The sequence below is a fragment of the Neolamprologus multifasciatus genome, chromosome 12, assembly GCF_963576455.1.
Source record: "Neolamprologus multifasciatus chromosome 12, fNeoMul1.2, whole genome shotgun sequence".
NCBI lineage: Eukaryota > Metazoa > Chordata > Actinopteri > Cichliformes > Cichlidae > Neolamprologus > Neolamprologus multifasciatus.
The window spans coordinates 31,789,593-31,805,552 of NC_140450.1; the positions used below are offsets into that span (position 1 = coordinate 31,789,593).

A 15,960-nucleotide genomic window follows, 5' to 3' on the forward strand; every position below is an offset into this window, starting at 1 on the left:
TTTACATGGAAACACGGAGACAGCCTCGCCCTGCAGGACTGAATCACAACAAAAACAGGTGTAAGCACAAAAGCTTGACACCTCTATTTCATTCCCTGACACCCTTTCTCACCTCTTTGTCTATTTTCTGTCATCGCTCTTCTTCTTCTTCTCAGCCATTTTTACTCTCTGTGTCTCTACCTTTTTGTTAATGGTCCATTTTCTGTGCGCGGCTGTGTGTGTGTGTTTGCGTGCATGCATGCGTGCGTTTTTACTTCCTCTAGACACCGTTCTGTTTCTCAGATTGTACTCCTCATTAGGTTCTGAATGTGCAACGGCAGATACAGACAGTTTTGGACTCGAGCTGCTGGAGGCTTTAAATTCTACAATTTTTATGCAAACGTGTATTTTTTTTTAATTGCAAGGACACCGTGGTTCCCCAGATGGACTGGTGTTTTCAGTATTAAAGCCTCTGAAGCCGCCTTCTAAATCATCACAGTACACTACAACTCTCAGCTGAAACCCAGGCCAATTAAATGCTTTTAGGCTGGTCAGAATTGCTTAAATTAAGATGAGGCTTGCTTCCTTGCAGGTCTGCTTTTTAATAAAAGCTCTGTATTAGCATGAATAATGAATGGACATATCAGTCCAAAGCCCTGCCTCAGCTGTATGTTCCTCTTCCCTCTCTCCCTCCTCCGTTCCCCTCATCAGTCGCTCAATCTTTTCATCAGCAATCCTCATATCTGTCCTTCCATCACATATTTTTTCCTGCTGTGATTTCATCCTCTCCTCTCTTCTTCAATTCTGTCCAAGTGCCTGGCTCCTCTCCCCTCACTCAGCTCCCCCCTCAAGAGATAACGTCCTTCGCTGCAGCCCAGGCGCGGTCTTCATTTCCTGCAACTCAGTTCTCTTTCTCTTGTTCTTTTGCATGTTTCCTGCTCTTTTTTTTATTTTTATGAAACTCTGTTAAAAGGAAGTGAATGTTATCTCCCTCTACTGTGATTTTTAAAAAATGGAATACAAGTTTAATTTGTCAGTAATGTTGTAACTTGGGGGAAAAAGACTGAATATTATAGTTTAATTCAAACAAAAGTATGCTTGACTTGACATTTTTCTTCATCTTTCTTCTGAACACAGCAGCTGGGATTGATTCACACAGGATGAAAAGCGGGTTTCTTACACATATATAAATAACTACAAGACTACCAGACTAACAGTGTGCAGAAACCTGTTGTGTAGTTCATCTTTATTTTGTTTTATATTTGGCCTCATTTGTTCCACATTTTTATTTACAGCCTTAATTTGCAGATTATGGTTTGACTTTTAACAGAAAATTTAATATTTTCTGGTATATTAGAATTTATTTCGAATTTGCTAAATATCTAAGCATCGTTCAGCAGCCGGATCCATGTGAGAATCTCCCAGGACAAAAGATTGAAACTTCTGCCTGTCTTTCCTCTTCAGCTGTGAGCTCATAATTTCTTTCTTCTTTGCCTAATGTGTTCATTAAAAAGAAGAAAATCTTACCATTGAGCCAAGCAGGCAAGTATTCGCTCTTCATGCTGTAATGCTGTTGGCCCAGGTTTCTCAGAATGACTGGCTCTGTACCCAGGAAGGTGTTGAGTGTTGCCGAGTACAGCTCCTTATCTGTACCAACAAAATGCAAGCTTTAGTTTCATTCTTTTTTTAGTGACTATTGTACCGGCTTACAATGGGAGAGGGTCAGTGGTTCAGCTGGGAAACACAAATGCAGGACGGTGAATGGGCGCCTGTAGGTTCACTGAAGCTGTCCGCAGTGGAGGGAATGCAGTGTGCAAGTTAAACTGGACTTTTGGACTCTCAGAGCAACAGTATGGCGAGAAAACAGATGGGAAATTCTGCATGAGCAGTTTGTCGAGATTTGATGGACATTTAATGCTTCTTTTAGAGCTGTAAAAACTGCGGGGCTGTTCCCTTCAGTATACAAACTGCTGAGATGGAACAACAGAAGCTGACTGTGTGTTTTTGTTGATAATAGAAGTCAATGAATTTCCACCTAGGGATTTGTCTTGCTTTTTGGGATAAAGTGATTCCTTAACAATCCTAAATCCGTTCAGAAAGATCCAAAAACTTTTACTACTATTACTCACACATGAATATATACATGGCTATACATACCCACTATAAGGCCAGTGTGCCCCTTGGCGGGATCATACGGGCATTTTCCCTTCCCATCTTCCAGGGCTGCAGCGTTGAGGGTAAAAGAATCTGCATTCTGCAAACGTGCAAAGATTCACACGCACATAATGAGGATCATCAGTACGTATTGACCTACATTGCACAGCTGCAAGGTCTGTCTGTCCGTTGCAAGGACCAGATCTTCACAGCTCGCCATGTTGTCTTGTTGCATCAGTGTCACACGATATGCGTGCACGTGTATGCGCACGGGCCTTCACACGTTGGGCTAAACTTTGCCTGAGATGCTTATTTTCCATTGCATTTATTTTTATTTTGTCACACAGTGGTCTTTGCCTCAGGTCAGGTGGCAGAAATCTCAAGTAGACACCTGTCAGCACAGGCTCGCTGTGACTTGCTATCTAGGGAGCTACACGTGTACTTACCACGTAAGTGCATTTGGGCTGGAAGGCGTAGGTGCCGCAGGTGTAGAGGAGCGTGTGGTTGTAGCTCTGGAGGAAACGGATGTAGTTGAAACACTCGGTCTGTGAGAGAGTGACGAGGAGTTATTTGAAAGGCAATCAGAGCAGTTTTATCCTCGGGTAAGGGGAGAAACCTATTCCACCACAAAGACTTTCAGAATACTTAACACAGCCTCTGAGATTTAGCTTTACTCCAAATTCTTCTGGATCCTCACCAACCTTGAAAATGCTTCCAGATAAGATTCATGTATTAAGAAGGTGCAAAATCGGCCTACATTTACTTTGATGATTTACTTTGATATCAGTCAATATAAACGTGACAGTCCAGTGCCCAATTTAGGATACAGTCAAGGTGGTGAAACAACAGAATCATTAAAGTAAATGAGAAAGATATGTGTCTAAATATCAGAATCATTCATGGGAAGTGCCCGTTATTGTCTGCGCTGTGACGAAGAATAAAGCTCTTTGAATGGAAATGGAAACAGACGCTCAGACATGAGTCATTCTACTGTAGTAAATAAATCAGTACACCAAGTTTATCTTGCCCTCCAACGAGCTTCAAAACAATATCTCTGTTTCGAGGCAGTAATATGAGCAATGTGATGTTTTTAAATTTAGGTTTTCAGCTCAATGCGGTCGCTGATGTAGCATGAGATGTGTCTGGCAGATAGTCCTCCATCAAACTACAATGCTACATAAAAAGAAAACCAATTAAATGTAACAACGGGCATTTTTAAACGCCATATGGTGATTCCTATGTAGTAAGTAAATTAACACATGAAAGCACTGTGAGATATTTTTATAGTAGATAGTAGATCAGCAGAATAAAAGATGAAGAACAAAATGAATGTTTACAACTCTCCCCATCACAGCCCAGCATACTATAGAAAGAGGAGTTTTCGATCTTCAGAAGGTAAAGTTTGAGTATGCATTAGGTTCTAATGAATATTTAAAATTGCTTGAGTCTTTTTAAATCTCCAGTTGCACTAATTTCTAAGCATATAAAAATATCTTCTTTTTTTTTTTTACGTCAGTTGGAGGCCGTTTTAGTTAAAGAAGTGCTACTGCTGCTGCTATTGCACTCCAGTGAACTATTACACCCTTACTCCTTTAAACCCCATCAAAAGTTATGACTGATCAAGAGAAGCTTTAGCTTTATTTCAAAAAGCGCTGTGTGCTTCTATAAAATATTTAACATGACTTCTTGCAGATCGTGCTTCCTAAGCAGTGAGAGGTTTTTGCTGAGACTAAAGTGCGGGCACGCCGGTGCAGCCCCCTCTAGCTTCTGCCCGGTGGCTACTGGGTGACCCCTCATCTGGGGATCCTCAGCCCTTCCCATGAAGGTGGCACGGATGCCCCTCCGGTGGTCCTCCTTGGGCTCTTGCACTCTGGGGCCTCTGGATGTCTGGGGCCTGGATCTCCTCCATGCCTGCTTCATGCCCTGGGGGACGGGGCTATGGCTCTCTACATCCTCTAGCAGACCATTACATGGGGAAACCATTTGAATACAAGCGCGCCGATCCACACAGGTGTGCACATGGGTGTTCACTATTCGTAGACTTAAATCACACCTTTCTTGGCTGCTACTTCAAAGCACATTGTGCGCTGTCTGTCCTGCGTGCTGCACAACAACATTCAATATTTAGTATTTACTGCTGTTTACACTTAGCTAGATTAATGCGATGGTGTTGTGTATAGTATGTTGCATTGTTTTGTTTTTTTTTTTGCTTGTTTTCTATTCTTTTTCTCTCAACAGGTGATCCCGGAGATATTTTTTCTTCCCCCCTTTCTCACTGTCCCTCTCCCCTTCTGTTTTTCTTTTCCTTCCTCTTTCTTTCTCCCTTTCCTGTCCCTCACTCATGTCTGTCCCGTCTGTAACAACTGAAAATAAAATAAATAATAAAAACAAAGGTCGATCAAATGGACCAATACGGCAATGCCATGATGATCCATTTGGCAAAATAAATCCATTGGGTATCCTTGTTGGTCTTCAGACAACAATTCTGACGGCTAAAGAACCAAATGGGACAGGCGAAAAAAAAAAAAAAAAAAAAAAAAAAAAAAAAAAAAAAAGAGACTAAAGTGCAGAGCTAGCAGGGACCAATTTACACAGTTTACAAATGTACCATAACTGGCGGTGAGAACTGGAGGATGCTGAATTTTAGTATTATTACAGTGCTGAATAAAATTGTAACAAAACTTTAAAAACCAAAAGACCTATTGAGGTTTGTTTGGGATTACTGCGCTACATCTTTTATATGTCGTATCAAGAAAAAATACATGTATTAAAAATAGCTTTTTGTTAAGAAATAGGTAAGAAGACAACGCTATCATGGAAAACCTTGGGGACTTAAGAAGCAAATAAAAAAGAAGTAAAAAAAACAACTGCAGTTCCTTTAGTGGCCACTTGAAAGTTTCTCCATAGCTCCAAGGTTGCCCAGTTTTATAACAAATGGAAAAATACTTACAATCTGTCAGTTTGGTACAAAAATTGATGCTCTTTTTAAGTAATTCCCCCTGCATAACAACTGTACATAGTATTGTTTTTAATACACCTTTTTAAGTTGTATAAAAGCCTTAAATGTTTATATTTTAAGGTGTCTGGACAGTTTTACAGACAGGTGGATGCTGACAAAGGTGGCTTTTTTGTGTGCTAGGCTATTAGGCACTAGCTGGGATCTGCGCAGTCCAATTATAGAGTTGATGAATTTACCTTGCTAGCACTCCACCCGCTTGAAAACAACAACAAAAATTGCTTTACAGTGGTTTGCAGTCGGTCTATCTTCATCAATATAAAGGTATGGCCAGCCAGAGGTGAGCTTAGCTTGTCATATTTATAGCCTGGAAACAACCTGTTAGCTCCTCTACAGCTAGCTAGCCAACACGCTAGCTGTTTGTTGCCTACTTAATTCATATGAAATAAACCACAGACATGTTATATACTGGGTTGTTTAGTAACATAAGAAATAACCCATGTAAAATCACAGTTACACAATAGTAGATAGCATCATGTTAGCTGTTTCCCTCCACTTCCTCTGTTAGTGTTAGGCAAAGCTAAACAGCTGCTGTTTACATGTACTGTAACTTTCCCACACAGATACAGGGTTACTGTTAATCTTTTTATTCAACCCTTGACAAAAAACAAAATGTGTTTTATTTACTTGTGTTTGTTATAACATAATTGTGGGTTATATAAAAGCAGGTTGCCTTGCAGTACAACCAATTTTTCATAATATCCCATCATTGTTGGAGAAAGACTTCAGTATCTCTTTTGTTGCTTAACGTAAAACACACACACTGAACCACCTTAAAAGTTGCTGACCCTGTCTGGAAGATGCACTTTCTCTGTGTGCTAATGTAATGACTGGAAGCTTTCCAGTCTGAAATCCCAGACCGGTTTGATAAACTGTAATTGAGTGAGTAGAGGAGTGAGTAATGTTTTCATGCTCTTAGAAATGATTGTCTTAGAAACTACTGCTGCGCTGCCCTTGAGCAAGGCAGGTAACCCCAACAGCCATGTCAACTGAGTTCTACATTACCTGGTTGTTTTTGCCCTTGGCAACACATTCCCTCTTCTTGTCCTGCGGAGCTGGCCAGTCAATCTGGAGAAAGGAAAGAAACAGATGGAATGATGTTATTTGCCTTTTGCCCACAAGTAATAAAGCTGTAAGTGTGCTGTCTATCTGTATGTAATATACTGTGTACATACTGCATGTTGTAAATAGGGAAAGAAATTGCCTTATTTGTCTCTAATAAGGTGCACACCGAGACACAGTACCGCAAAAAACAGTCCTTTCCTTTTTTGCCATTTTGTCTAACTCAGCCACTGGGCTCTGTATTCTTAACCACTAGCTGCAGTAACTATAGCAACAACCACCATCTCACAAAAGCAGTATATTTGACAAATACAGTATAGTTCAAAATGTAAAGATCTCAAAGATGATCTCTACCAAGAACTAATGAGAGTAGATGCACTTGGATGCCAAGAAAGGCCTAGTTCAGAAAGATGTATTACACTAGTTCTGAGCTAAAGATACAGTAAAGTTAATGAAAACAATCCACCAACTGAGCTGCCCAGGCGGTGCAGAGAAAAGCCACGGGGTTCTTTCCCTGGCAGTCGTGTTTCTGCCCGATCAAACACGCGATTTGTGTTAGGTAGGAAGCCGTGAGGTCCTTACTGCAGAACAATTCTCTGATGATTGTAGCATTGTTTAAAGGATCAAAGACAGACTGAAAACGGTTCAAATTTAATGCACTTTTACAAAGTACCTGTGTAGCTGTGGGCTTTTATCCTCCAAAAGGTAATTTTTTGGTAAAAATGTAGGGGGAAAGCAAATAAAAAAAGGAAACATGCACATTCTTTCACACTTTATACGTCCATACTTCCTGTTTAACAAATAAATGTCGGTAATTATTTACAGTAGCTCCTTTTTTGAAACTGTAACACGTGGCTGAACTTTGCTTTGTGGACACAAATCCAGAGTATGAACTCTGTTTACGAAGAGGTTTCCACACCATTAAAAATAATTATACCAGTCATTACAGGCAGAGAGCAGCAGCATATTCAAAATTAAACTGATTTACTCGACTGGATTTGAACCAACAGCAGTCAAACTGGGTTTTTGCCATATAACACATGTATAGATAGACTGCTGTTTAAAAATAGTGGCTTTTAATGGTAAAAAAGTGTGTTTCTTTATTGGTTTCACAAATGTACTTTGGTGTTAGTAGCCCTTATTGAATATTCTGTGTTCACTAGGCACATGATAGAGCTCCAGTGGTCAAGGTTTAATAAGTGAATAATCATGAAGATCAGTGACTATGAAATATCACCTGTAGGATCTGCAGCTTTAACTAAAGAAAGACCAACTAAAATGAACCACCTCCAGCAGCTTAGTGTTGCTTCCTATCCAGTCCTCATTAGTCACCAGTCATCCCAGGATTTTTTTGCAATTCCCCCTAACACATTAAATATTAGAATAACTATAAATTCAGATGGTAGCTACCCTCAGCACCAATACTTAATGGCTTATAAAGACAAACCCTATCTAAATCACATTAATGCACTGCCTTAATGATGTGCAGCAGCTTTTAAAACCCTGTTCAGAATTGGCATTAACATGCATCTTGGGAGATCTGATCAAAGCAGACAGCTCCAAGCACACCAGTTCACACCTGGCATTAGAATGCATCTCCACATGTGTCTTGAGTGGCCACTTTTGATTGGATTTCATTTCCCCACTCTATATGCAAATAAATGTAGAACTTACATCATTTCAGTCTGCAAAGACCAAATACTCGTGTCCTGCATGGGTCAAATTTTCCAAACCTGTCCTCCCCCGCAACTGCATAGCACATTACTGGAACTGACCTGTTACCTCCATTTAAGATGCGGGCCCACACCGACGTGCTATTATAAGTCCTACAACCTGTGTCGGTGAATATGCACGCGGGCTACACAATCATTCCCTTCAAAGCGTTTTATTTTGCCTTGCACAGCTGGCCGGCAGCCTTATGCAAAATGAATGTCTAATAATATCCTAAAATATGAATTGGTTTATTTAAAACTATGATATAGCTTCAAGAGAGTCATTTAAAAAAATTGGACACCTAAAGATTTGGTTGAATAGCTGCATATAAACGGCGATATTTGGATTTAAGGTCAGTTAATAACTGTCATTAACTATAACAGCCTTACTGACTATAACAAAAACATGTAAATCGGTGATGTCCAGCAAAAACATGACCAGCTGTGAACTGAGCGGTGGAAGGATGTGATGTTTCATAATTGAAAATAATAAAAAAAATCTGGCGGTTGATTTGGGTGCTTTTAATGATCTGTTATCAGTAAAGTCATCTAGATGTTAAAGCTGTGGTACAGCCATTATTTCTGCAGAAAACAAAACAGGTTTTGTTCCCCTGCTTTTATTCAATGTCAACAGTTTGAGTTGTGTAGGACCAACCTTCAGTTTGGCCAGGACACATTCATGTAGACCAGCTTTCCCCAACCGTACCAGTTCGTGAGTCCTTTGGTATCGGGGCGTGAAAATTGAGGCTCAGATGTCAAATTTATGGTTTACAGGATTTTTATCGGTTTTTAGCGTCATCATTTTTATCGTTAACTCAGTTTCCCTGGGTCTTTTCCCGTGTGTTATGAAGAAATATTCTTTTTTTTTGTACCAGTACTGGTTTTATTTTGTTGTATTTATCCACGACACCTTTAAGGCTGGACATAAACCAGTCCGTGGTGCAAAAAAAACGTTGGGGATCGCTGATGTAGACAGTGCAGAAAGAATTTGGCCACATGCCCTGAATGTGGTCTGAGAGGTGTGGTCTCCTTGAATATTGGATGCACTGCTTAGGTTTGTCCATTCTGACTGTATCACATGGGTGCAAAAGACTGGCTAAATGACATGTGGAAGCACCTCATAATGATCTCAAGACATAATTCAAAAATAAAGACTGCTTTCTATTCAATTGAACAACGAGGTTTTCTTTCACATAGCCTTTGAAATTGTGCCAATTCAGTCAAAATTCTGGCAGTTTATCATAGATTATTTAATGACAGAGTACCTGCTCAGTTTTACAGTCCAAGACACACGCTAAATGAGCAGAGCCTTAGACAAATTTATCAACTTAAAAAAAATGTTTCTTTAGAAAGATCCTAGAGTTTTTTTTACAGTGTGGTTATAATACGACAAAAAAACCCATTTATTTTTGGAAATAGCACTATTACAGGGCCACTTAGTTTCAGCATTTTGAAATGCTCTGGTAGTTATCGGCCATTACGTCAGCACAAATAACGCTACCGGTGCTTTGGCCATTAGCAAACCCACGAAAACAGAAGTGGTTCGCAAGTAACAGAAAAATATTGGTTAAACTATTTTGAGCAAAGGCGTGTGGATCTTCAAATGTCACATCATGTAACGTACCAATGGGATCAGGTATTCACAAATTAAGAGCAGTGTAATAAGTTTACTGTGTGGAAGTGTGCTCTAAATTGCCAGAACAAGGTGAACTGGTCCATAAATGGAACTGACTGAAATTCATGAAAGAAAATTATTGAATGAAATAATCCACAGTCATCACGGGGAAAGAAAATAACTAAATAATGCAGAAGAAAGCACTTCAAATACAGATGGGAGCTGCTTGTCTTGAGAAAGTCTAAATGCTGAGAAAAACATCCCTAGAAAATATCCAGGGAAGAAAGACAGACAGCAGCAAAGAAATAAAGAGAAGCAGTTAAAGCAAAGAAAGGAGGGGGTGAGAGAGTGATGGGCAGATGGTGACAGAGGGGCTGGACTATTCCCTCGTCCCTGTTCAGTTATTTTTCTGACTTGGCTTCTTCCGTCTACATTGCACACTGGGGGATGACAACAGGTGATCTTATCATTACTGTAAGACTCATAACCCTCACTCAAACAGCCTGCGGCTGAGCCAGGGTCTGTCAGTCTGCGGGTATGTGTGCGCATCCAATAATTGCTCATTACAGCAGTAAATCAGATAGCAATCCCCCAAACCGCTGCAGGCTGCTCACTACACCTTCATTGCATTGCTGTAATTGTATTGATCGCAATATGGACCAATTATTGAGGGAACAAAGCAAACCCAGATTGAGCCTTTGAGGGTTTAGCATCTCTCTGTGTGCAAGTGTTTGCGTGTCAGGTCAAGTCAAGGGTATTTATAGAGCGCTTTAAAGAAACAGGTTTACCCCAGAGTGCTTTGCAGAAAAACAAGATCCACAAATTAAAACGAGGATGGTAAAAGAAACAAGACTGAATGAGTGCATCATGAACTCTGAGGAACAGGACCAAAGCCTGGGCAAGGAAGTGTGTGAGTGCCTGTCTACTCCCACAAATGCACAGTGGATATGTTTGTGCTGATAGAAGTGAAATATTGGAGGCAATAGCTGCACACATTATCATCTTAATATCTGGCAGCTTACTTACAGCATTGCTGTGTGCAAATTTCAAAATAAGACTAGTTGAATAACCTTGCAAAACAACTGTAAATCATGATTACAAAATATTTAGAGCTTTAATTTTATAAACACCATTTTTAAAATTTGCCAAGATGGCTCTTATTTATGACTGTACCAGTCTGAAAATATTTTATTGTATTTTTTAAGGCTTAACTCAGCTGAGGGATCTATCGAGCTAAAATTCTTCTTTTTTTCTAGCTAGCTAGCTTAACTAAAATAACTGCTAGCTAAACACACATATCACCAGACTTTCAGCCAACATTAAAGCTAACTTTGTCATAAAACCATTTTTTATGACAAAGTTACCATTAATACACTTTTTGTTAACCACCTACTCTGTCCAATGTGAAGTGCAATGCTGTAGCATCAATAAACTTTGGTAAGGATAGCTATGCTACCTGATAAGCTAGCATTAGCAAAGCCAGCAAGCACTTTATAATCTATCATACTTTTATCTGTACAGCATTATGTTCAACTTGCTGTTTGAATTAGGATCATGCTTTTTAAAATCTCCTTGTACTTATCTTGTATGCTTATGTTTTCGTATAAATTCGGTCTTTGGCTCTACATAGCGCTGACTGATGCTAATACAATGATGTGCTTTTTCCTGCTCTTTCAAAATAAAAAAAAAAGCTTAAAAAATACATGTGGGTCAATACTAAGGCAACGCAGTTTCTTTATTGAAATGTTGACACACTGGAAGCACACAGCTCTTAATATATTTTATTATATTCTTGGCCCTATGAGGATTATTACATTATTACATTTTGAGAATGTATTCATTTGCTTGGTAATTTTTACAATCTAAGCTTCAATGTGGCCTGCAGTGTTAAGAAAAAATACAGGCCAGACTGACAAAAGACTCAACAACTAGTATTACTCAGTCGACTTTGTTATTGTACTATAAAGTCCTTTGATTGCCTGCCAGAGTATGTGCTCTCAAATGTCCTTGAGTCCAAAAGGAAAAAAGAATAGAATAAGGTCATTCTGTTAGTTAACAGACTTGAAAAAAGTGTAGCACAGGCAGAGATTATGTTTAATGTTTTCTTCCCTGTTCATCCAAGCTTAACCTTCATAATTTTTAAAGACTTTCTGTAATAATTCTATCACACATGATATCATAATTGAATTTGGTCTGTTTAAATTAAGTATTTGAAATGTGTGTTTATCTCTGCGGCACTCTGTACCAAGTCGTGCGGAGGATGCTTTTTGTTCCTGAACTGTCCATCATGAAGCAGTGTGATATTAAATCTTATGTGTTATCATTTAATTTGTTGCATTTCTACAAAAGAGTTTGAGAATGCGTGGGTGTTTGCAGTGGCAGTCGGGTGGTAATTATTTTTCTTGAAATCCTTCCTTGTCCTTATTGAACTGTAATGTATTTATATCTCTTTCACTGTCCGAAAAAAAAGTTTTTAAAGTGCGTTCATGTGCTTATGTGCGCTTTACCTGTGGCCTTAGCTGTTTGCTAATGTCATTGGGGTCCAAGGCGAACAAAGCCTCCCGTGCTCCGACGTACAAGACCCTCTCGTGGTCAGACAGAGTCAGCATGCTGTAGTTGAACACTCCCGGCACGCTAAACCTGGCCATGCTGTCCAACACATCTGGATGAGGGGACACAGAGACATCAGTGCATTACATCACATGATAACGCATAGCTGCATTTCTTTTGGCTGATCTGCTGACAGATGAATAACACCTGAGGGGAACATTTCACACTCTCCTTCGTGAAATTTGTTGACGTCTCAGCTCATTCGCACCTCCAAGCCTCACCCACTCCAACGCCTATAGATTAGCGTCATCCACCACGATTCATCTCTCCCACATCCTTTTGCTAAGATTTTGTGTTGTGCCAGCACACAGCCATTAAATGCTACCCAACAGAGTGCTGCCTGTGCCATGAGAGGTTTTTTGGTGTCACTAAACAAAAAATTGATACAAACTTTTCAGTTTATATTCATTAAAATGCTCTGAGAATGGACTCTGTTTTTGTGGCATCATAAAAAAGTTTTTCCCCTCCAAGGTTTAGTTTAACTGACAAAGATTTTAATTAAAACAACACAGCTGAAGTTAGGAAGGAGGTCAGACACGTCAGGTCTTGAAGAGTTTGCTGAGACTACCCACAATATCTAGCTCAAAGATCTCCTGTAAATTATTCCTGCACGATGAAGCACTGCACAGAAAGCTTCCCAAGCTCTGTATTTACTTTGAGAACCTGGAGCAGAAGCCGTGTCTTCAGGGAAAGGCTGATAAGTTCCAGATCTACATGTCAGCAGCGAGATAAGGCCGGCGTCTATTCAGAAAAGCTGTGCAAATAAACAAGAGGCAATGATGCTCTCTCAGACCAGACCTTGTTTTGATGAAGAGTGCATGGGTGTGTACCATTACACCCAAACATTATGAATCTAATAGCACAGTTTTCTCAAGTCTAGAGCTTTTAAAGAGGGAGCATGTCAGTGAATGCAGATGATTGATCTAGGGCTGATATAAAGACTGAAAGAGTGCACAATCTGCAGAATCGCAACTAACCTTCAACGGCTTCAATCAGCCGCCGCTTTAATGCGAGTTTTAAAAGTGCGTTTGCTATGAGCCAGAAGCCGAGATGTTTGTATTCATACACTTGTTCAATAAAAATTCCATTAGGAGAGGTAGTTTTCAAATTGAGAAAATCGACTAATCTTGTTTTGGAAAACAACTTAAATTGTGTTTAGCCTCAATTTAACACAGCTTTTAGGCCAGAGATTGTTAAAGTACTTATAAACTCAGCATTGCAGTATTACAAAATGAAGAAGAAGAAAAAAATCCTCATTCTTTGAAAAGGAGCAGAGTAATCCAGGCTATACAGAGCAGCAGTATACAACAATACAAGGATTTAAAGTTGGACCTGTTGGTATTATTATTTCAAATGGAAAATGCAAATGAAAGCGCGATTGGAATCTTGCACTCCCACACGTAGATCACATTTTAATGCAAGGCTTTACGAGCCCATATAATTCTTTGTTTATACAGCTTTTTTTCATGTGTAAAAGGTCTGCAAACTCCTCAAAGCAGTCTTCTTTTTATATACTTGCCAGAGCCATACGTCTAACTTTACACAGCACAACAAAAGTTTTGCTGTCAGCTGCTAGAGAGAACATTCACTCCTAGAATTTGAGGAGGTGAAGATGCAGTGGCTTATTTATTTTTGATGGCAGAACCTTACATTATTATAACAATGCTTGAACAGACCCATATGGAAAAGAAATAGTAAAAACTTATATGATTTACTCATGAAAATGGCCACTTTCTCATTACTTTCATATATTGTTTTAGTAAGTATCCAAAACATACAAGTTTCATTATATAATTTTTCAAGGGATCTTATATCTGTTTTCACTCTTGTATGCTTTTCATACAAGTTTCACACAAGACAGATACAAACTTTATAAGATTTATATAGATCTTTTCCATATGGGGAGCTCGACATTATGATGCTGAGGGACAATTAGAAACTTTTCACATCGACTTTTGTGCTACAGTGCACTCCATGTCGAGCTGGCAGTGTTGGTAGTGTACCCCAACCATCCACATGTGTGAAAAGGCGACTTGGAGAGCGCAATCTAACAGACTAATGAAATATTGCTGTAAAGAAAGAGATTCGGATATGCATCTAACTTTTGCACAGCTCACCTCTCCAGAAAGCCTAATGAAATTTCTGACAAACGGCGCTCTGCTTTTACCGTTACCTTGGAAATAGGACAAATAAATGGTCTGACACAAGAAGTTTGGTAAACAGTACTGTTACCAAGTTGCTTTTGCAGGACTCTGCCTTTGATCTGAACTCAGTTCTGGTCTAAACACAAAGGGCTTTTGTGAATTGAGTGCTGCACCTATAATCAAAGAAATAGAGCACAACGTGTCAGTCAGAGGAAACTGTACGAACACATAATATGGTCCTTGTAGCACACTCTGTGAAGTGGCTCCATAGTGTAGTGGTTTACGCATTAGCCTGGTTTGATCTGGGGAGGAGACGTAGAAGCTTTTGGGGTTGTGTCAAACATGTGGAGGCACCTGCTGTGGTGCCCCTTGTAAATAAAAGAGCAGTTGAAAGTAGCACTACATGGTTATATAATCAATCATAATCAGCTGTCTAATGCTGTGGTCCCCAATCCCCGGGCCACAGACCCCCGGTACCGGTCCGTGAGTCATTTGGTACCGGGCCGCGAGAGTTGAGGCTCGGGTGTGAAATTTAAGGTTTTCTGGGTTTTTATCATTGGCTCGGTTTCCCTGGGTCTTTTACCGTGTTGTAGTTGTGTGTCTTATTTTGAAAGAAATATTTACGTGTTACCATAGCGACCAGACAGCATTAAGGGGCAGAAAGGAGGACGTTACGCTCAATGTTGTTGGCGCATTTCACGAGGACGCTGCTAATAAAGTTACACACAGTGAATTTGTGTTTACTATTATATTTACAAAATACCACAGTTTTTAGTCTTGGTCGTATCATTTTATTTTGTTGTATTTATCTGCAACACCATAAAGGCCCGTACGTAAAAATATTGTCTGACATTAAACTGGTCCGTCCTGCAAAAAAGGTTGGAGACCTAATGTGCTATATGTTCTTCATACTTACTTCATGGACTGTATGTGAAAAAAGTGAATGAGCCACGTCATTGTGGACTACTGTCTTGAAGCCTCGCATTGAACATTTTGCTCGTGGTTCTTTCAAAATAAAAGACGTAGGTGAGTGCTTGGACTTGTCATTAACCCTCTCAGGTCTACGTCATCGCCGTGATCCTAACCGTTAAGTGCGTCCAAGTCATCAGAGGTTTACCACCTTTTATTCTGCATTAAATCTGTATTGAAGACACAAAGCTAGCGACTGAAAACATAACTAATCAGGAAATAACGTCTCAAGTCAGACTCTTTTTCTTCTATTCTTCTATACAAGTCACCCCCTGCTGGCCATTAGAATCCCTTCTACAACACAAGGCTGGTTTTCTTTCTCAGCTGTTCCTGCAACTACTGCTGTAATTTGATTAAAATCTCTTGTCAACTCAAGCTATCATCCTTTGACATGAAATAGCTGAACTGATGTAATTTATTCCAGGATTGTTTAATTTGTTGTGGATTACTCGCAATTTGGGGTTGTTTGTCTTTTTTTGCTGCTCACAGGCTGACACAAACAATCACAGAAAGATTATGACAAAAATCACAAAATGTTCTCTCCGAGCTCCCATCTGCGGAGAAATAGCTACAGCCGACTTTTTTTCCATAAACATTTTAAAAAGGCACAGCTACTGTTTTGCTGTTCGCTCTCAGACGCACACGCACACATGCCTACATACGCGCACCCGCATATACACACACACATGCGCGCGCACA

The 15,960-nt window shown here is 39.7% G+C and overlaps 1 protein-coding gene and 1 long non-coding RNA gene across 3 annotated transcripts in view; one reads left to right on the forward strand and one right to left on the reverse strand.

Moving 5' to 3' along the window:
* LOC146507314 (uncharacterized) overlaps positions 1 to 4,697 on the forward strand; it is a 192,811-nt gene extending 188,114 nt beyond the window's left edge. The window contains exon 2 of the long non-coding RNA XR_014877257.1: positions 4,647 to 4,697. This is a non-coding gene — a long non-coding RNA (uncharacterized LOC146507314). The remainder of the gene's footprint in view (positions 1 to 4,646) is intronic.
* Positions 1 to 15,960, reverse strand: part of sema4c (sema domain, immunoglobulin domain (Ig), transmembrane domain (TM) and short cytoplasmic domain, (semaphorin) 4C) — a 108,036-nt gene that overhangs the window by 21,446 nt on the left and 70,630 nt on the right. For both annotated transcript variants that reach the window (XM_085180668.1, XM_085180667.1), the window contains 5 exons: positions 12,046 to 12,200; positions 6,155 to 6,217; positions 2,580 to 2,678; positions 2,137 to 2,233; positions 1,507 to 1,626 (listed from right to left, as the gene is read on the reverse strand). In XM_085180668.1, the coding sequence (XP_085036794.1) occupies positions 1,507 to 1,626; positions 2,137 to 2,233; positions 2,580 to 2,678; positions 6,155 to 6,217; positions 12,046 to 12,200 (534 nt within the window). The remainder of the gene's footprint in view (positions 1 to 1,506; positions 1,627 to 2,136; positions 2,234 to 2,579; positions 2,679 to 6,154; positions 6,218 to 12,045; positions 12,201 to 15,960) is intronic.